Source organism: Coenobita brevimanus, chromosome 24 (genome assembly GCF_032717465.1).
Source record: "Coenobita brevimanus isolate Jiangsu-jjx chromosome 24, ASM3271746v2, whole genome shotgun sequence".
Lineage (NCBI taxonomy): Eukaryota > Metazoa > Arthropoda > Malacostraca > Decapoda > Coenobitidae > Coenobita > Coenobita brevimanus.
In genome coordinates, this window is record NC_136977.1 from 13,477,312 (window position 1) to 13,500,413 (window position 23,102).

Below are 23,102 nucleotides of genomic sequence, written 5' to 3' on the forward strand. Positions count from 1 at the left end.
AGAGCACAGCACTCTACAATCTCCTACTAACCAGCTTTACGTACCATGCATCTGATGGCATAAGCTCTGCAAGACCAGCAAAACATAGGCTTCTTACAACAACGGACATAAGTAAAGCCTTTGATGCCATCCCCTGATGTAAACTAATCATCAAAATCTACAACACAAACATACAGAACAGAACCAAGTGTTGGCTTGCCAATTACCCAACACCTGTCTTGTAGATAAGCATGTTGCACTCAAGAGCAAGTCATCACGAACATGAAACTTCCCTAATGGAGCTCCACAGGGCTCTGTTCTTTCACTCACACTTTTTTTACCTACACAAACATGACATTCCTACACACTAACTGCCCACAAACATTGACTCACATGCAGATGACATTGCCATGGCAACAACACATCTTGCAGACACAGCCTACCTCAACATACTTCAGGGATGGATCGAGGAAAACAGGCTGACAATCGCTCCTGCCAAATCCACCAGTGCACTCATCACCAGCAATCATGACCAAGGTACACTCACATGATCACAGTTAACAATGTACCACTGCCACATACCTAATCTACTAAGATTTTAGGAGTGGCATATGACACTGAACTCACCTTCAAGAACCGATCAAAACATCAAGAAGCAGTGTATCCCCAGACTCAAAGAACTCAGGGCAATAATGGGAGAGAATCTGGGTAAAAAGCAAAATACTCTCCCTACTTTACAAACAATATATTGGATCACTAATGTCCAATGGCTCAGTAGCATGGGCTCCCATCCTGTCTACTATCGACTACAACACTTTGCAAAACTTACAGAACAATGCCTTAGGCATCCTCCCTGGTGTGGCACCAACCACCAATCCCACACCTCCCACCTTAAAACTATAGTCATCTTTGTTTGAGAACGTTTTGAGATTAGAGGCATATAATTTTGTGCAGCAGCTATGCTAACACACATCACTCCTGTTATTATATGACAGAACCACACAAAACAATTACCATATAAACAACATCCCACCTCCGGACATTCGAACACTAGTAATGAACAAAATATATACAGTACTCACTTCACATGTAGAACAATACACCACCTCAATTAGAATACTACTGTATACTACAAGCCCCCCCCCCCCTCCTGACATCCACCCATCATTGGTATCTTTAAATTTAATAATGCTGATTGAGTTCACCTAGCTAGATTTTGTTCAGGGATACCACCTAGCCCTCCTCACTTACCTCACTGGCTGGAATTACAGAGGATGCGTGCTCCACTTGCAGAATGGACCTACGCAATATAACCCACTTTATACAGCACTCCACAACACATGCCACATTGAGATGCAGACAGATTAACAGTATAGGGAACATATGGGATGACCCCATAGGGGCAGTTACTTACCTGCTGTCAATAAGTGTGCTGGGCCAGGTACGACCAGGGTTAAGGAAGATCAACGGTAACCTATCTCAGTTTAATACAGACTTCCTACATAAATACAGTAAATGCTCACTAAGTCAAACTAAAAGAGATTCTAGCCAGTCTGAATAATGAAAAGTTATGACTTACAGTAAGTTCCAACGCACATTTTATTCAATCATGGAAAAATTTCAACCCTGCATATGTTTCTGAGTCCTACACCCTCATACTGGATATCCATACACATCCCAAACATACAAAATTAAATAATCGATTAATTCATAAAGGTCAAGCAAATGCAGTGAAATACACTGAAGGAAACATACAAAGGAATAAAATTCAGATTAAAATACTGTAATTCAAGATATTTAAACTTACCTCAATATATCTGATACCATACTGGCAATGTCAGTGGCTTGGACCACTTAGCAGTAAGTTAGGAGGATCCTGGTTTCCTCCTAAGAAGTCTGAGCTAGTCTGATGCTGCAACTTTCAATTAACCACAAATTCTCACACCTCTTACACATATCCTCCCCTCAAACATTCAGTACAAAAGACCCTTGATTTGCACAGAAAATGTATTTGAGAATTTCACCATGCAAATAAAGATGTGGAAATTACAGCACTGAAACCATTGTTATATGGCTAACTTGTAGGATGATATCCAAAAGTATTCCTAGAGTCCCCTCTCAAGCCCTCTTGAAAATTTTTTTAAGTATACAACCTTTGAAACATCAACAAAACAGGGTTAACTAAAGTGTACAATGTATAAAGTGGTAAAAAATTCGTGATCGCTTACCAAGACGGGACAAAGTAATGTTTGGGTGTTGGGGAAGAGGGTACAGTATCTTCAAATGACAACTTATCTTCCTAGGGGTAAGTGAAAAACTAGTTCAACAGCACAGAGTAACACAAAACTTAGTTGAAAGATGAAAAATGACATAGTGAGTGGCGGCAAGTGATGTATTTATATACAGTAATCCCCCCACTATCCGACGTAACAAAGCCAAAAGCATGTTCGGAAAGTGGTCCTGTCCGGATAGTGGGCACCAGCCTCCTGGACTTGTACTTATGGACCCTAACTCAGAAAAACACCTATAAAACTCCCTCTGGACATGCATAGCACCTAATACCTTATTCACACCAATAAGGGACATAAAATAGTGAAATGATGTGTTAGAGGTAAGTACAGTATGGAAAATACAGTGCGGTACAATATGAAACATTCTGGGTTCTTACAGCAAGTCCCTGGCCATCTCGATGAATAACCGCCTCCTCTCAGACTCTGACAGTAAGAAGGATTTCCTGAAGCACTTGCAGTACACTGTTCATGAAGTCTTGCACAGAACTTAGTCATTTGCACTCAGAATTCCATTCTCTTAACACTACACACTCTTGTCTTACTTGCGCTCCATTGTACCTTAGTGAAATAAGTGTTGCACTCTGCACTTTAAGTCTTTCCACTCTTGAAACCATTTTCTAAACAAAACACGCTCAAGTTAATTTACGTTACATTTACAGTCCATTAAATCTTTGTCTTTACACGCACAACCCAAATTCCTTAACACTATGCACTGTTTTTTTTACTGCACAACACTGTACATTCTCGTGTGGTCTAGTGGAGAAGTTCTTGGCGTCTAATCACTGTCAGAGTCTGAGAGTAGCACATGCAGGTGACCTAGGGGTGCGTCGCTGGGTCATGGTGATGGCGTACCCACTGCAGACGACTCTGAAGATAGGCACAAACTCATGTCGAGCGGTGACTCCACCGTGGCTGATGTGCTAGGCTGTGGCTCGGAGCATGAGGGCCTGTCTTGGGGAGGCTACGGAGTGGAGCCAGGGCTGGGCACAGCAGGGGTCATGGTCCTGAAAAAGCTGTCAATCGTTGATTGATGCAAGGAACGACGATTCTGACGATTAATGATGTGCTGCCTGAAAGCATGCACTTCCTCCACAAGTCCCAAGGGCCCCATCTCCCTGTCGCAGCTGGGTGTTCCAGGTAGTCCAGAACGAACTCTAGATGTTCCTGGAGTGCGCTCAGTTTGGGGATGGCTGGAGTAGTGTCATGCTGAGAGGAGTCTGCATCATCGTAGATGTCCTCATAGGAATCTTCAAGCTGGATACTGACACCTGCAACTGAAGACGCGATCTTGATATCAGACAGGGTCTGATACCCAGGATCGCCCTCGTCGTCATCCAACCACTCACGCACTTCGTCCACATCAACATCGTCCCCATGCGCACGTAAACGTGCATGGAAGTCATCCACGTCAAAACCTAGGAAATCGTGCTCCACATCCGTTCCGAGAAGCAGACGAGACCAACCATTTTCTAGAGTCTTGACAGGGACTTCCTTCCACGTACTGGCCCAGTTGTAAATGGCAGACGATGTTGTAGCGGCGAAGGTTTTCCAAAGTCCGCTGGCCTCGCATGTCCCGTCCCTCCCTGTACTCGTCCTTGTCTTCGAGAACAACCATCACCTCGTCCAGGAACTTCCGTCGGTATAGCTTCTTCGTTGCCACGATCACTCCTTGGTCCATTGGTTGGATGAGAGCAGTCATATTAGGTGGTGGAAACATGCACCTAATGCAGCCATTCTCAGCCACCAAGTCCTTGTCGCACGGGTGGGCAGGTGCATTGTCGAGGAGGAGGAGGGCCTTTACCTGGTCACATGAGATTCCCAGTTTCTCTGTCTGGTAATGTATGACCTCCTTGATGAAATGGCAGTGGAACCAGTCTTTGAAGATGTGGCCTGTGAACCATGCCTTCAAGGAATGGTACCAAACGACAGGAAGGACATCCATCACCCCACGAAGACACCGAGGCTGCTTTGCACGGCCAACAATAACAGGCTTAAGCCGGTGCATGCCGTTAGCATTAGCACAACACAAAGCAGATATCCTTTGCTTGGAGAGCTTGAGGCCAGGTACACGCTTCTCCGTCTCCTCGGCTAGAGTGTTCGTAGGCAAAGAGCAATAGAATAAACCAGTTTCGTCAGCGTTGTAGACTTGACCGAGAGTGAGGCCCTCCCTGTCGATCAAGCCCTTCACCTTGTGCCGAAACTCCTCTACTCCATCCTCGTTAGCGTCCAAAGCTTCACCATGAGACTTATGGTTGGTAAGGCCATGTCGTAACTTGAACACGAAGGGCCAACCCTTGGATGCCTTGAAGTCTAGGGCGTCGTGAAGCCTTGCGAACTTCTCAGCGGCAGCCTTCAGCTCCGTCCCACGCACCATCACACCAGCAGCACGTTGCTGTCGATACCAAATCAACGTGGAGTGGTTGACTTCAGAATACTTGGGAGTAAATATCATCTTCCTCTCCACGTTGCGTTTGCTTTTCGACGAAAAGTCAGCCGTGTACTGCATGAGTCTGTCTCGGGATCTCTTAATATCAAACAAAGTAGATCGTGCCAGGTTGAACTCACGAAGGATGCGTGACGAAGACCATCCCGCATCCACTTTCTCCAATATCTCCCTCTTCTTCTCCAGAGTCAACGCCACTCTCTTCCTCTTCTCAGGTGGTGGGGCCATCATCACACACACGAAGGAGAGGCACGAGAGCAGGAGAGCCTGCAGCAGGTAAGGCACCACCACAAAAGCGAGCACGTGGGCAGCCATGACAATGAGTGTGCACTCGTGACAAAAGACGGGCGGTAAGTGGGGAGGATGCAGGGGCACTCTAGCGGACGTCGGAGGAATGACGCACCAAAACAAAGCTCTCCCGCGCGGCGCGTGCCAAGTTCAAATTACAGGCAGGAAAAAGTTGGATTTTTTCGAATTTTTTGTGGTTTTCGGACCATTTTGGGAATATTGGATCCCGGGACGATAATGTCCGGTAAGTGGGGATGTCCAGAAAGTGGGCGTCTGGATAGTACGGGGATTACTGTACACATAATGAGCTATATTCGTGGGGTCCCGTCTCCATGTCACAACCAGTCAAACTTTGTTTTAAACTCGGAAGTTTTTGGACTGGGCAATCTCTTTGTCCAGGCTACTCCACACATCAATGCATCTATATGGAAAACTGTATTTCTTGATATCTCTTTGTCCAGGCTACTCCACACATCAATGCATCTATATGGAAAACTGTATTTCTTGATATCCTTTGCTTGGAGAGCTTGAGGCCAGGTACACGCTTCTCCGTCTCCTCGGCTAGAGTGTTCGTAGGCAAAGAGCAATAGAATAAACCAGTTTCGTCAGCGTTGTAGACTTGACAAACAGATCTTCTCTCAATTTTGTCTTCTCCCATCGTGGTCCTGAACACCGCAATCACGTCGCCCCTCTCTCTTCTTTCTTCTAAGGAAGGCAGACCCAGCTTTTCTAGTCTTTCCTTGTATGACAGATCTGCCAGGCTGGGGACCACCTGGCTGCTGCTCTTTGTATTCAATCGATCTTGCTTATATCTTTCTTTTTATGTGGGGACCACATCATTGCCGCATATTCTAACCTTGGCAAATCATGGCCACTATCAATTTTTTCACCATCTCCTCATCCATGTATTGAAATGTCACTCTTATGTCTGTCAAGTGCTTGTATGTCTCTCTGACAATTTTGTTGATGTGTTTTCCGGGTGACAACTTATCCTGGACCAAAACTCCCAGGTCCTTCTCTTTTCTCGCTTTTGTGACTGGTTCCTTTCCCATTGAGTAATTCAGTGATGGCCTGTTAATACTTTTACCATTTCCAATATTTTGCATTTTTTTTGCATTGAATTTCACTTTCCATTCCCATTTCCAATCATAAATTCTGTCCAGATCTTCCTGCAGCATTTTACAGTCCTCTTCAACTTATACTCTTCTTATGATCTTTGCCTCATCTGCAAACAGACTTGCATAACTGTTCATTCCATCTACCATACTGTTTACAAAAATCAGGAACATTACAGATGCCAGCACCGAGCCCTGTAGGATTCTTCTTGTTACTCTCCTCCACCCTGACATCCTGTCCTTTATTACTATACTCATCTGTCTGTCTCTCGTGAAGTCTTTCATCTACTCCATGACATTCCTCTTCAGTCCTCCACTGTGCTCCAATTTTCACATTACTTACTTGCTTATGGGGTACCTTGCCAAAGGCTTTCTCCAGATCTAAGTAAACACAATCCACCTAACTATCTCTCTCTTGTAGCACATCCATCGCCCTTGAGTAGGAGCTCAACAAATCAGAGACACACGGCCTTCCACTTCCAAATCCAAAGTGACTTTCAGCCAAAATGCCCATTTCCTCCAGATTTTTAAAGAACATTTCTTTCAAGATTCTCCCGCACAATTTTGTGACCATGCTGGTAAGGGACACTGGTTTACAATTCAGGGGTTTTCTTACTCCCTCCTTTGTAAATTAGTACCACACAGGCACTCTTCCATTCCCGTAGCATTTGCCTTCTTCCAGAGAACACACAATTATACAGTGAATCTTATCTGCCAATTGTTCTCTGCATTCCTTTAGTATCCAAGTAGAGATCCCGTCAGGCCCTGGGGTCTTCCTTATTTGGTGTAAGAATAGGGCATAGGGCTTATTTCAATGGATGAAATCAGTGGAAAATTCCAAGGAAGATTTACTTAGCGTAGCACGGCCAGGCAGGCGAGAGGAGAGGGTAATGGAGGGGAGGTAGGGAGGGGAGTAAAGAACGGGGAGAAATGGCTAAATTGTCAACAATGGATGGGAGTACAGATAAGATTAGGAGTGCTGACTAGTGCTGGACATTGGCAGTACTGATAGATGATATAAGCCACCACTTGAAAACCCGAGCAAATTCAAAATAACACAGAATCACAAAAGTGATGCCCCGCGGTATGATCCCTTCCTCCCAAGCGTCACAAAAGTGACGCCCCACGGTTAAGGGGTTAAAGTACTGATTAATTAATAATCAGTATATTTATAGAATGACAGGGAATCGTCCAGGGTGCGAATTGTCCTGACCGGAAAGCGTCCATGTTTTGACGGGGAATTATCAGATGGTCGAATTGACTTGACAGTGAATTGTCTCGGAACCATATCATCATATGCTTCATATACAGTAATCCCGCATTTTTTGCGGATTTTTTGTCTACGGTTTTGCCCTCTCGCGGATTTTCTTAGCATTAATAAGTTCAACTAAAATATCCTTGAATATAGAGAAAACAAAAAATTTGAAATTCCCGCAGCTTCCAATTGTAGCGCGGTAAACTCACGCCACCCTCTGTCCCTTTCCCACGGCCCCTCTGCTAGTGTTACCATATGTAGCATAATTTTATTCTTTTAGCATAATTTTGATCAAATTTTCGAGTCTGGGATATTTTTTAGCATATTAGAAGTTTTAGCATCATTCTAGCATAATTTAGAATGGAATGGAATATTTTTGGAATAATTTTATAAAAGCTACAAATGAGAGAGGGAGAGAGAGATAGATAGATAAGGTAAGATGATGTTTGAATAGTTGGTTACTTTCAGTTTGGGCTTGGTTGGGTTGGATTAGGTTAGGTTAGGTTAGGTTGGATTAGGTTAGGTTAGGTTCGGTTTGGTTAGGTTTTAGGTTAGGTTAGGTTCGGTTTGGTTCGGTTAGGTTAGGTTAGGATAAGTTTGAGCTTTGTATTTTACCCATGAAACCTAGGTTTTTCCGATGGATTTTGGTATGATTCATTCGAGTTTCAGCTTCATTTCAGTCGGAAATGACCATTTTCTGTTTCCCCCCCTCTCTATAACCGCCGATTCCCCAAAACTCCCTCATTATTGCAGGGGGATGGGGGGGGTCAATCTCAAAATCTGGTTATTTCCGACGGAAATGATGCTCAAAAACGAATGAATCACATCAAAATCCATCAGAAAAACGTAAGTTTCGTGGGAAAAAGCAGTATGGGCAGAAAACCGATATTTATCCTCTTACTGTATGTAGGTTCATTTTAATATTTTCATAGTAAACAATACATAATTAATATGTAGCACGAATATGTACAGAATTTTATCATTTAGCTTCAAGTTAGCATAATTCATTTTATACTTGGAACAAATTTGCTCAATCTAGCATAATTTTTTCATTGCCCTAGCATAATTTCGTTGTTTGGGTATGGCAACACTGCTCTCTGCCCCGCATAATCCTCAGTCCACGCCTGACTGCCTCACGTGTATGTTGTTCTTGTAACCGCACTATGATATGAGTCTCTTGCCTCCCACTTGCTTTCCACATGGCCCCAGGACGTAAGCCAGCCTCACCAAAGGCTAATAATACAATTAGAAAGAACTCTAAAGTGACAAAACGATCAAGAAAAGTTATGACCTTAGCAGAGAAAATTGTGTTATTGGACAAGCTAAGAAACGACCGTGCGAGTGTGTGCTATCACCAGTTGATGCATCTTTTTATTTTGTACTGTTTTGTGAATAAATGTGTAGATAACTGTGTATTACAGTACGGTGTTTACGTTTTTCCTTTATAATGGAGTATGTGCTTTCAATCTTGTAAGAAGGTATTTTGGGATGAGTATGGAGGTTTCGGGACAATTCGCAGTCACAACAAACACAAAACAATTCGCCTTCATTAATGAAGATAGCTATGGGTGATGCTAGAATATAATTCAAAGGCAACTACAGCAAGGAAGAAACAAGTTAATTATTGACTAAAGGAGCAACTAATAAATAATATCCAGAACCTACGCTACTGAACATAAACTTTGCTGGATCCCCTTGAAATATAGTTATTAAACTATTGATTAATTAATAAGTATATTGATAAAAGTATTGATTAGTATATTTATAGAATGGCGGGGAATCGTCCAGGGTGCGAATTGTTCTGAAGGGGAATCGTCTATGTTTTGACGGGGAATTGTCTGACGGCGAATTGTCTCGCAATCAGTATGGACATGGACTGTGTGATGGGCAGCATGGTGGACACAAGTGTAAGATTCAATTGTTAATAGAGTATTCGCGGAATTGACTTTTCGCGGGGGTTACAAGAACATAACTACCGCGAAATATGCGGGATTACTGTACTGTATGAATAGATGATGATGATTTTCATTCTCTTCTTGACATGTCACATACGATATTAGATTAGGCTCATACTTTTCTTATAATTTTCCTTCACGTCTTGCATTTTGGTTCGCATCAAAAATACTATCTTTGCTTGTTTTGGTTGGAGTCTGGCCCTGAGAGCACGTCACATATGATATTAGGTTAGGGTCATACCTTTTCTTATAATTTTCCTTCACTTCTAGCATTTTGGTTCGCATTAAAAATATTATCTTTGTTTGTTTTGGTTGGAGTCTGGCCCTGCGAGCATCGAAATACACGACTTTGCTTCGAAAAGTAAGGTAGGCAGATCACTCCAAAATGCATCGAAATTTGATTCATCGAATTCTAAGCTGTCGAAATTTGAGATTCTATCATACAACAAAGGTGTTTAGACATAATTAAAGTGTGTAATATAGTGTGATGATAATCAACCAAACACCATCTTACTGTAAAGTGTGGCATGAGAAAGGATGAGCATCCAGACTTGCAAAGCCCGGCATTTTCTATCATAAACAACAAGGGTAAGGGAAGGCGACAGAGAAATATGAATTGTATATATGTTTAACCCCTAAACCGCGGGGTTGTTTTGACTTGACTTGCGTGTCCCGAGGGCATATTCGCACTCCAACAGACTCTCTAAAAATATTTGCCAAAAATCAGTTACTTGTCCTAGAATATTAAAATTACATATGCATATGGCACATACCTTCAGCTTTCTCCTGGGATGTTTGCTGAGCCTTCGTCGAGTACCATAGGACTTGTGGAGACCTCTGAAGTTGGGTATAACGAAGTCTCCACTTTACACTTCCCGACAACCCGTAATATGATTACCACAGCTTGATATTATCACTAGAAACACTATTCTATGATTTTCAAATAGTTTGGAATCCATACTCAAAAAAAAAAAAAACTGTGAAAGCAATGAAAATTACACCTTCCCACTTGGGCTCATTCGCCGCTGGTGTTCTGTCATTTATTATTCATAAGAACACTCACACTTTATATTTCTATTACTATATAACACTTATATATATCTGCAGTCTTTATCCATAAGTTTCCTTCAGTAATAGTAGTTTATTGTCACTGTAGGCATTCAATTTCTCTTTCAGTAAAATACGTATACAGTAATCCCGCATTTTTTGCGGATTTTTTGTCTACGGTTTTGCCCTCTCGCGGATTTTCTTAGCATTAATAAGTTCAACAAAAATATCCTTGAATATACAGAAAAAAAAAAAAAAAAAAAATGAAATTCCCGCAGCTTCCAATTGTAGCGCGGTAAACTCACGCCACCCTCTGTCCCTTTCCCGTGGCCCCTCTGCCAGTGTTACCATATCTAGCATAATTTTATTCTTTTAGCATAATTTTGATCAAATTTTCGAGTCTGGAATATTTTTTAACATATTAGAAGTTTTAGAATCATTCTAGCATAATTTTGAATGGAATGGAATATTTTTAGAATAATTTTATAAAAGCTACAAATCAGAGAGAGAGAGAGAGAGAGAGAGAGAGAGAGAGGACTAAGGTAAGATGTTTGAATAATTGGTTACTTTCAGTTTGGGCTTGGTTGGGTTGGATTAGGTTAGGTTAGGTTAGGTTAGGTTGGATTAGGTTAGGTTAGGTTTTAGGTTAGGTTCGGTTTGGTTCGGTTAGGTTAGGTTAGGATAAGTTTGAGCTTTGTACTTTACCCATGAAACCTAGGTTTTTCCGATGGATTTTGGTATGATTCATTCGATTTTCAGCTTCATTTCAGTCGGAAATGACCATTTTCTGTGTTTTCCCCCCTCCCCATAACCCCCGATTCCCCAAAGATCCCTCATTATTTCAGGGGGATGGGGGGGGGTCTTAACTCAAAATCTCGTTATTTCCGACGGAAACGATGCTCAAAATCGAACGAATCACATCAAAATCCATCAGAAGAACGTAAGTTTCGTGGGAAAAAGCAGTATGGGTAGATACCGATATTTATCCTCTTACTGTATGTAGGTTCATTTTAATATTTTCATAGTAAACAATACATAATTAATATGTTGCACGAATATGTATAGAATTTTATCATTTAGCTTCAAGTTAGCATAATTCATTTTTTACTTGGAACAAATATGCTCAATCTAGCATAATTTTTTCATTGCCCTAGCATAATTTCGTTGTTTGGATATGGCAACACTGCTCTCTGTCCCGCATTCTTCAGTCCACGCCTGACTGCCTTAGGTGGCTGTTGTGGTTGTAACCACACTATGATATGAGCCTCTTACCTCCCACTTGCTTTCCACATGGCCCCAGGACGTAAGCCAGCCTCACCAAGGGCTAATAATACAATTAGTAAGAACTCCAAAGTGACAAAACGATCAAGTTATGACCTTAGCAGAGAAAATTGTGTTACTGGACAAGCTAAGAAACGACCGTGCGAGTGTTTGCTATCACCAGTTAATGCATCTTTTTATTTTGTACTGTTTTGTTAATAAATGTGTAGATAATTGTGTATTACAGTACGGTGTTACGTTTTTCCTTCATAATGGAGTATGTGCTTTCAATCTTGTAAGAAGGTATTTCGGGATGAGTATGGAGGTTTCGGGACAATTCGCAGTCACAACAAACACAAAACAATTCGCCTTCATTAATGAAGATAGCTATGGGTGACGCTAGAATATAATTCAAAGGCGACTACAGCGAGGAAGAAACAAGTTAATTATTGACTAAAGGTGCAACTAATAAATAATATCCAGAACCTACGCTACTGAACATAGACTGCTGGATCCCCCTGAAATATAGTTATCAAAGTATTGATTAATTAATAATAAGTATATTGATGAAAGTATTGATTAGTATATTTATAGAATGGCGGGGAATCGTCCAGGGTGCGAATTGTTCTGAAGGGGAATCGTCCATGTTTTGACGGGGAATTGTCTGACGGCGAATTGTCTCGCAATCAGTATGGACATGGACTGTGTGATGGGCAGCATGGTGGACACAAGTGCAAGTTTTCAATTGTTAATAGAGTATTCGCGGAATTGACTTTTCGCGGGGGTTACAAGAACGTAACTACCGCGAAATATGCGGGATTACTGTAATTCACTTTCTCGTCCTGTATATTAGCGTTGAGAGCGAATCTGTCACTTTCACTTCCTTTTTCCTAACTCATAGTATTCATACATGCTAGAGTGAAACTTTCACTTTCATTACTCCTAGTATATATACTAGTATTCTTATAATATTATTACTACTCATTTACATTTCTATTCACATTCTCTATTTTACTTACATTATTTGCATTTCTATTTTATTTACACTGTGTTATCCACTGTCACCTGCAGTAACTTATAAAACTATTTTCCACTGTTCACTTATATTTACATTCACTGCTTTCACTTGCTGTTTACACATTATTTACATTTCCACTTGCACTGTTTTACTCACCAGAAAGATCGTACTCACTGTCCATTATTTTCATTGATAAATTAGCCAGTTCACATTCCACAGCAGTCACTTAGCCCTTTACCCCTTTCCACACGAGGTTCAGTAGGGGATAGAGGTCACAGGACTCTTTGCATGGGGCTAATAAGAGGAGGAATTGGACAGGCGCGAATCAGACGTGGTTTCACCTTGAAAGACGACAGTAAACTGAATACTGTGGTGGCCTTGGGGGAGTGCAATGCTGCCAATGTCAGCATGGTGACAGCTGCTAATACTGTACATACGCTATGAAATGATTGGCAGGAAATCTAAACAATACATAATAAATTAGGTAGTTCCAGGTGAATGTAAATATCACTTAGGCTTCTACCTTCCTTTCTTATATATATTTTTATTACGAGAATAGATTATACGGCATATTTCAAGGGGAAATAAACAGCGAAAATTAGCGAACGAGTGCACGTGAGGTGTTGTCAGGTGATAATTAGCCAATTCCAGGTGTATGGTACTATCACTTACCTTATTTCTTTTTTGTATATATTATTTGGTATAAGAATAGGGCATAGGGCTTATTTCAATGGATGAAATCAGTGGAAAATTCCGGGGAAGACTTACTCAGCGCAGCAAGGCCGGGCAGGCAAGCGGAGAGGGTAATGGAGGGGAGGTAGGGAGGGGAGTCAAGAATGGGGAGAAATGGCTAAATTGTCAACAATGGATGGGAGTACAGATGAGATTAGGAGTGCTGACTAGTGTTGGACATTGGCAGTACTGACAGATGATACAAACCACCACTTGAAAGCCCGGGCGAATTCAAAATAACACAGAATCACAAAAGTGACGCCCCGCGGTTAAGGGGTTAAAGTCTTGGGGAAACAGTTACCCTGCTGGTATACTTTAAGGTAACTAATAGTACTTTACTGAGGTGTATAATGTGCATGGTAGAGTTGTGATACTTCTATTCATGTATATATGCCAGTTGTTTGTGGAGTTTGGCACCTCTATATTTATGCTGACCTAGGGCCACTCCCAGCAGGGAAGCTGGCCAGCTAGAGCAGAACGCACTTATCATCCAAATGAGAGGGACGTATTACTCCCAGTTCTCTCTGTGTTGCAGTTGTATCTTCCTGTGGCCAATAAGGAGAGAGAAATCTGCTCAGTTTTCTGTCACCTGCACATGCTACCTACCTACCTATCATTATTTCAAGAAGATCTAAACCAATTCCCACCATCTCCTGTGTGTGAGAAAGACATTGGTGGAAAGTGTCAGCCAGAAGTGATTTTGACCAGGCGAAACATTATATTTTGATAACCTGCTTGGAACAGTGCAATCACGCCTAAGCTGATACATAACACTGGTGATCAGTTGTGAGGGTTCCAACCAGCTGATACATATTGGTGGCCAGTGGTGGAATTTCAACCAGCTGATACAATGGTGGCAGATCTCTCTAACAGACTTTTAAATATTTCAAGGGTAATGAATGTCTATAGTGGTAGGTGGGGGCGCTCACCATCCACTCACTCGATGTAGTGCTGCTGTCGGGTGTCTGCCCTTTCCTCTCCTCCATCCTTCTTTCCTTCCATCCTCATCTGTCTACCTTTCCTTCATTCTTTCCTTGTCCTTCTGCCTACGGGTGACTTTACACTCCCTCTTCTGTCTGTCTTTCCTTCATTCTTTCCTCTTCCTTCTGCCTGTGGGTGACTCTACACTGAGTGACAAGCCAAATGGTTTCCTGTACACCAGGAAACCATTTACTATGCAGGGTGGTAACCATATAGCCAAATTTTGGCTCCTGGTGGTTTAGTGGGTAATAAAGGTGCTCCAATCGGATTGAGCCGGTGAAGGTTTATATCCAAGGGGTGGTTGGGGTTTATTGCTCACGTAATGCCACTCAGGGATGAGTGAGGCTGGTCACTCTCATCTTAAATGCAGGACCAACTTTCCTAGCCCCGGGCTCCTACGCTCCTCATGGGGCAACGTAGGATTAGATGATGGATGGATGGATGGATGAATGTCTATCATCACAGTCATAATAATAACAGGACATCTGTTGTCACTGCATGGTGATAATACACACATTCTAACGATAAAGGTTCCTATACCAAGGGAATTCCCTGGACAGAGACAGTGTAATATTAATACAGTAAAATAAAAAGAAAAGAACATAATAATACTGAGAATAATGTAAATACAACTCAAATACACTGTTGCAATAGAAAAGTTGCAATAATAAGAATAACCTTGTTGACACAGTAAATAATAAAAGAATAAAAAGCTATAGACAATGCTCTTAGAGATGTAGACTGGGGATAAGACTGGGAGCCACTATTATCAGCACTTACACTGGTTATAGACAACATCACACAGGTGTGTCCAGGGAGCTTGGTAACCAAACCCCATGTATGTTTCAGCCAGGTTTACATTGCCTGTGTACAATATTTTGACGTTTGAGTATCGTACTCTTCCAACACTTTCTCCAAATGCTGGTTGAGAACGTTCTGGTCGAAAGTGGTTTGTTTCCATGGACTTCCAAGCCTGCAGTCAGTGGCATTCCATAACATCCACCACCTCAACATGAAAGTACATTCTTTGTGGAACCATGGGATAGCATTACCTTGATTTTTAAGAGAATAGCGCTTGTGTATCATACCCTGCACAGGGCCTCATTTGTTATCATAAGTCAGTAAAATCAGGGAGGACACAAACCACAGGCCTCGCTCACCTGTACAGTCGAAAGTCCAGGCTTTAGGCCAGGGATCCATACCCCACCAGTCATGGCCAGTGGCTGTGGCAATGGTCTCTGGGCACCCTGCCAGGGCAGCTACATGGACACCTTTCAAGTGCACCTTGCACTATAGCTGCCCCACCATTATACCTCCATTGATACGGCAACCTTCTGAAGCACTGCTCCCAGGTTAGGGCCCCTCTCTATTGGGCAGAAGCAGCAGCCTGGGAACCACAATGTCATGTACCTTCTGGCACAGATCTGAGCCCAATTCCATCCCGGTCCCAAAACATATGCTCGCACAGCCCATGCCACGCTTCCCCTCAAGTCTGCCACTAGGTAACAGGAGCAAAGTTTTCTGGTTGCATGCCCTTGTTCGCATCAATCCCCATCACGTATTGGGGTACGTTGTGTGATATGTAAGGTGCATGAGGCATAGTGCAGGACATAGAGAAAACTGTTTGGGAGAGTATGCTGGCCTACTCACTGTGTTAGTGTCACACTGAAAAGGTCAGCAAAGAGGGATAGTCAGGATATTTTGATGGTCAGTGAAACAGGAACTCCAGCTCTCTCTATCACCAGCAATCCCATCCTCCTTGGGAGTACCATTTTGATCAGCTGGTGCTATAGCTAAAAGGTGGAAAACAATGGTCAAACATGCACAGAAACATAACAAGGACAATCATCAGAGATAGTAATGGTTACAGGAGGCAGATCCACAAACACGCCAGGCCATTTAGGAGTCTTACTACCGCCTGCTCATGTTACGGGAATTTTGAGACTAATGAGTTTCAAGTATTTAACCTCTCGAGACTGATGCCGCACGATGATGCTTTAGTGTAGTAGTAGTAGTAGTAGTTGTTCCCTAGGCAGTCTGGCCGAACGCCCCGAGCCCCTTAGGAAGGCCACGGCCGAGACCGGGCTTTCCCACAGAGCTTTCAAAGAGTGTATGTTGTGTTGTTGGCGTAGGTGATTGTGTGCAATGCAGTCTTCCATAATGTGCTTAATAGTAAGGGGTGCTGTGTTGCATCCTGGACAGGCATCAGCAACGGAGTCATCCAGCCTCTTCTGGTAGCTTAAGAGGGCTGGATGGCGCCCACATCTCAGCCTGGCCAGGTGGACCCTGTCCTCACGAGGAAGATAGGATTCAGAAGGGTGGATGTCAGGAGGCCGTGCATGCAGCTGTGTGTTGTCTTTAAGTGACTGAATGGAGCGTCGAGTGATCTGAGTGTGGATATGCTTCTGGAAGCTGGTCTGAGGTGGGCGAGGGGGGAGAGATGACAGCATTTGTGTATGGTATCATGTGCTGGGTGTTGTTTTGATGTTCCTTGGTGTGGGTGGATGTGCTGCCATGTACTGTAGTGGATATTGTGGGTTTGTGGAGGCTGCAGCAAGAAACTGGGTGCCTCTCATGTCTAGGTGATCCTTGACTTTGAGGACTTTGGTTTCTTGATGTAGGTGGTCTGTGGGTGTAGTAGCTGTGCAGCCTGTGATTATTTTTAGGTCCTTGTTCTGTATGATCTGTAGAGTGTTGTAGTGTGTTTTGGTGAGGTTAGAAGCCCAGGCAGGGTTTGCATAATTCATCACTGAACATATGTATTGTTTGTATACTGTGGTGGTGGTTTCTTTGTTGTTTCCGAATGTTGTATGGGCAAGTGACCTCAAAGCATTGAGTCTTGGTGTTATTTTATTTTTAATGTTTGTGATGTGTTGTTTAAATGACATTGATGTATTGTATGTTACACCAAGGATTTTGTGTGTGTGTGTGTGTGGTAGGGGGGGTGTTGTTTATGGTGAGGTGTGGGATGTGACTGTGTTCTCCTGTCCAGTTTATGAGAAGAGTCACTGTAAATCTGACTGGGGCTATTTTGAGCCTGTTTGTGGTGAACCATTCATGTAGTGTGTTGAGGTAAGGTTGAATGATGTGTGCAGCTGTGTTTGCGTTTTGGTGCATACATGTAAGTGTTATATCATCTGCATTGGAAGCTATGTGTATCTGTGGTGTGTGGGGTGTGGGTACGTCGTGCATGTATAGGTTAAAGAGTGTAGGGGACAAGACAGAACCTTGGGGAACGCCGTTTGTGAAGTTTCTGATGCTAGACTGACCGGCAAATGTTACATGTGAACATCTGCCTCCTAAGTAGTCTGCCAGCCGTCTTTTTGTGTTATTGTGCATGTTTGTGTTGAGTATTTTGTTTCTGATGTTGTGGCGGGGGATGGTATCAAAAGCTTTGCTAATGTCTAGTGTAATTTGACATGCCAGCCTATCCCAAACGATCGCTAAAGACACGCAAAAAACTGGGGAAGGGTAACTCCGCCCCTTTGGTGACGTATATGGGATCAGATCAATGAGAGCTAGAGTGTCTGGGGTGGAATGGCATGATTGGCCTCCTAAGTGGGGAAGGAGGAACCCCCCCACCACCGTCACTTTACCTCCCTCAGCCCCATTGCATCATCTCCACACTGTCCCCTACAAACCACCCACACCCCAACATACCCCCTACAGTGGTGTGTGTGCATAGGAACCCTTCTCCCCTCTCCCTCCCTCCTCCTCCCCCTTCCAGGCAGACACACTCCACCTCCACTTTTTGCCTGGCTTGTTTTGTGGCTATGGGCGTATGCCCCACTGACATTTCATGCCTAGGGAACACTTCACACTGACATAAGTTATGTATATAATTATTTACCGTAGATAATGCATTTTCTGTACATTTTCTGTTTTCGCCCATGGGGGATTGGTAACTTTTTTTGCATCTTTGATGGGTGATTGTGTGATAACTATCTGGTCAAACTGGCTGAAACATACATTTTCAGGTGCGAAAATTCAGTCTCTTGAAATGTGGAAGAAAATTTTTTACCTTGGTCAAAGTTGAAAAATCGACCCTGTTTTGCGGCTGGAGGGACAGACCTGCTGAGCGAATTGCGTACTTTAGGGGTTACGAGGCACAGTTGTACTATTGCATCTTTCTCCTCAATTGTCAAGATAAAAATACCTCACCCTCACTGTACTTTGGAGAGAAGATGCTTTTATCTTGTTGAGATGTCTTGGAGTATAAAGAGTAAATATGAAACAGTCAAGACACAGGAAACTTAGAATATTACAATTAATGTCTACCTTATCACTCTAAATAAGTATATTGATATACACACATGCACAGGGTAAAGTATACACATATAACCAACCATGGGGATATATGGATTGATGAAGGTGAAGGTGAGGAGAGCATGACAGCCAAGGGTCACCAACACTGCAAGGAAGACCCATAGCACATTCCTTCCCGTTCGGTCCACCAAATACCCCAAAATAGGCGATGCAAAGGTGGAAATAAAATACACAATGCTGCTCACACCATTGGCTGCTGAACCATCAAGCTCAAACTTTCGCATGAAGAAAACTCTGCAGGGCAAGAAACAGTGACAGCATATCAAGAATTCCAATATTATCTTGGCTTACTAACAATCTGATCCTCTTTCGTAAGTTATATAAATATTACAACGGAACAAAAAAATTTCACACACAGTATTCACACAGTTATATCCAATTAAGTACTGTACATATTCTACCAGTGGCACAGTGACAGTTACAGAATGAAGTTCAAGACAGATATACAGTATTTATCATATACTGGTACAATGGTACTGCAGTATTTCATCAATCCCCTCCATTCTCACCTTTCCCTACTCCTCCATACATCACCCTCACCCAAACTCCAACCACCAATCACATACATTTCCTCTTTGCTATTCTCCTACACTGTATTTTCTTTTCCAAACACATTCTTTATCTTCCCACAACACAATAAGAACATATGTATGTGACATATGTACATACATCATTATAATGCCTCTGTGCTATCAAGTGGAAATCTACCTCTGAAGCCATTGCAAGAATTTGACCTTGGAAATATTACGAGGCCTTTGCACATTGCATCCAGCCTTGAGGCCAAAGCTGAGGTCAGAGTGCATTTTGGAGGTTGAGGCCTTGAAAATGTGTTCTTGAGGCCAATGCCACACCTCAGCCCCATGCCTGATTTGCATGGAGTGCTGGAGCTCTACCTATCTATCTATCTCCTGCCAGATGCCTTAATCCTGCAAGGGGTGGCCACAAACAAATTGCTCGAGTTCCATTAGGCTAAGATTAAAAAATCAATAATATTTGCATTTCTGAACTACCCTTGTTTGAATTAGGTCTGGATATTGGAGTGATTATTGTATAAATACAGTCTGCCCTTACTTTGCACAGGAAATCTATCCCCAAAATGTACCATACAAGTGAAATCCATCCAATGAGACTTAAGAAACATTGTTTTTAAGATAGTGGGGAAGAGAAAGTAAAAAATTTTCCTTAAAAGTCCTTATTTTGAACCTTCAGAAAAATATCTCATTTCCTCAGGCACTGTACATGAATAATATAAAGCAGAGATTTCTTGATCATCAACGGAAATAAGTGTTATTAAGTAATAAACATTTAAGTGGTATTTTTCATTTACGCCATGTGGTGCTGCTCTATGGTGACTGTCCTTTCCTCTCTTCCTTCCTTCCTCCTGTTACAGGTATCAGTTTCGGACTTCAATGCCTGAGCTGACTGGATTCATACAATGGGTTTAGTACTTCATTCAGAGGTGTTTTAGTGAATACCAGGTCAGGAAGAGTTAGTCTGGGCATAGCTGCGGTTAAGATAAGTACCTCCTTTCCCTAGCTAGGAAGTGGATATATTATTTTTTTTGTTAGCTTTTGAATGTGTTTATGTTTTTGTCTTGCCTTCACCTTAGTGTCATTTGATGTGCATTTAAGTTTATTTCTTAATACTTAATGTAACCCTATACGTACATGTAGCCACTTCCATGCATTAATTCCTTACTTTTTACTTATACAGTATATATATTACACCGTATGTTACTATGTACTATTTGTTTAATTAAATTATGGTTTTTAATGTGTTTTGTGTTCTACCCTACCACCTGATGGATAGCAAGATCCTATGTGAACAAGGGATTGATTGCATTATGTTTTGATGTTCAAACGCACTTATACTTGTACCATTGTGTTACGAAAGTTTCCCATAGAAATTGTAACACTTCCTCTTCTGTTTTTATTTCCTTCATTCTTTCCTCTTCCTTCTGCCTATGGGTGACTTTCCACTCCCTCTTCTGTCTTTCTTTCCTTCATTTTTTCCACTTCCTTCTGCCTATGAGTAACTCTACACTGAGTGACAAGCCATATGGTTTCCTGTACACCAGGAAACCATTTACTACGCTGGGTGGTAAACATATAATCAAATTACGGCGCCTAGTGGTTTAGTGGGTAATTACGGTGCTCCAATCGGACTGAGCCTGTGTACATCTATATCCAAAAGGTGGTTGGGGTTTACTACTCACGTAATGCCACTCAGGGATGAGTGAGGCTGGTCACTCTCATCTGAAATGTCTGGACCAACTTGCCTAGCCCCAGGTTTCTACGCTCCTCATGGGGCGACACAGGATTGGATGATGGATGGATGAATGTATATTTTAGGGTTGCAGGTGATGTATGGAATACATACTTTGAAAATCTAATATGATTTAACACTGGCTATTAACACTGAATTATGTTTCAATACTGGCTGTGGAATCACTCTTATTTCAAATGATTCATCATCTATTTATATATTATGAGGTCAAATAAAGTCTTATCATTAAACAAATTACAGTAATACGCTAACACCACTCACCACAAACATCACCAGTCTATAGAAGAGGGAAATCTAGAAACTCACTTTGCAAGTGCTATGAATGGAAATATTGCAACATAGTAGGTCACACAAATAATGCAGAGGAGCCAAAAGGAGAGTGGAAAGGTGAGGACATCAGAGAGGTGAACTTTTTCTCCTGATTCAGCAGAGTTGACATGAAGAACTTTGGAGCGCCTCTTGTCCAGTAAACCCAGCACCAAGGCACAACCAAGGGAATATATGCATGTCACACCCGCTGCAAAATAAAATACTGGTTTACAATACCGTACATCCACACAACTAGAATTGTTATACTGTATTTATGTATTTTCATCTCAGCCCATTTCATGTTATCATTATATGGTATGCAAGATCCAAAAATATGAAAAAGAAAATACAGTAAAAGTCCTGTAATCCGAATCGTAGGGGACTGAGGGTCTTTTTGACTATTGTTTTTTTTGGACTATTGGAAGGACCCTTCGAAAACATCAGAAATATGTACATGATCATTAAATAAACCTTTAAAAGGACATGCGTTATTGTTTTACTCACCGGAAATGCACAGAAGTGTAGCTGAACAGTTGCAGGCAGGTATATGCAAGTCCAAGGGCAAGCCCATGTCAGATAAATCCTTAGATAAAGCCCAGAAAATTTTGAAAAGAAAAAAAGAAAAAGACAAAAAGAAAACTTCGACAAATTTCGCCTTGACATATTCGGAGTATCGTGATTTTTGGATTATTGGTGATCAGATTGGAGGACTTTTACCATACATGAGTGAAAAAGTTACTACATGACAGTATTGTGATACCAACTCTAACGTATGGAAGTGAAGCTTGGACGTTGTTGGAAGGACACAAGTCAAGAGTGAGAGCAGTGGAAATGAGTTATTTAAGAGGAGCCTGTGGAGTCACATGGAGAGACAGGCTGACGAATGAGGATATAAAGGAGCGTTGTGGTGTGGATGTGGATGTGATAGGAAGCGTTATGAGGAACAAACTGAGGTGGTTTGGCCATGTGGAGAGGGTGGAGGGTAAGAGACTGACGAAGAGAGTGTATGTGAGGTGAAGGGGGGAAAAGGGAGGGGGAGGCCAAGGATGAGATGGAGGGATGGGGTGGAGAGGTATATGAGAGAGTGGTGTGTGAGTTGGGAGCAGGGCAGTGAAATGGCGGGGGACAGGGCGACATGGAGGCGATTTGTTTGTGGCCACCCCAAACGGGACTGAGGCATCTGGGAATAGATAGATAGATAGTTAAAGACTTGGTCACTTGTGCCAAGTACCTCAATTCAATTATCATTCAGCCAACTACCAGCTACTTCTGTATTACCTCCCTTTGCGGCACAGGGGTCCAAGCCTAAAATAACATGGCCAGAACATTGTAAGTCTGAGGACACCAATCAAAGCCTCTGGCAGCCTTGTATATGATTAAAAGTTCCCAATCACCTATTCAAACCATTTTGCACAAGGTATGGCCATTTTTGACCAAGTATTCTGCCACCTGACTACCAGACTCCTATCGGTCATTCATCATCCCAACCTCTTTTCCCATCCAAGACGGGGTGAGGTAGGGTAAAAAAAAAAAAAAAAGAAAAAAAAAAAAAAGGATAAACATCAACATCATGCCCAATTAAATGGACCAAACTCTCATTATCTCATCATTCGAGCCCTCAGAATCCTGACTTCACCTTAGATTTAAATATCAAATATGAAAATCAAATGGCTACTGCTGTGTAAAAATATAGAAATACTGTAAAACGTCACTATAACAAACTAATTGGGGGCCCATGCCATTCTGAAAAAAGCAAAATTCTGATAAAAGCTACATCCGGACTTCCCTCTGCTAACCCAGACTTTTTCAGATACAGT

General features: G+C 42.2%; 1 protein-coding gene across 2 annotated transcripts in view; it reads right to left on the reverse strand.

Moving 5' to 3' along the window:
• Positions 1-23,102, reverse strand: part of LOC145393490 (lysosomal dipeptide transporter MFSD1-like) — a 306,345-nt gene that overhangs the window by 87,252 nt on the left and 195,991 nt on the right. For both annotated transcript variants that reach the window (XM_080267611.1, XM_080267610.1), the window contains exons 6-7: positions 21,283-21,493; positions 18,711-18,924 (exon numbers count right to left, since the gene is read on the reverse strand). In XM_080267611.1, coding sequence (XP_080123737.1) covers positions 18,711-18,924; positions 21,283-21,493 — 425 coding nt within the window. The remainder of the gene's footprint in view (positions 1-18,710; positions 18,925-21,282; positions 21,494-23,102) is intronic.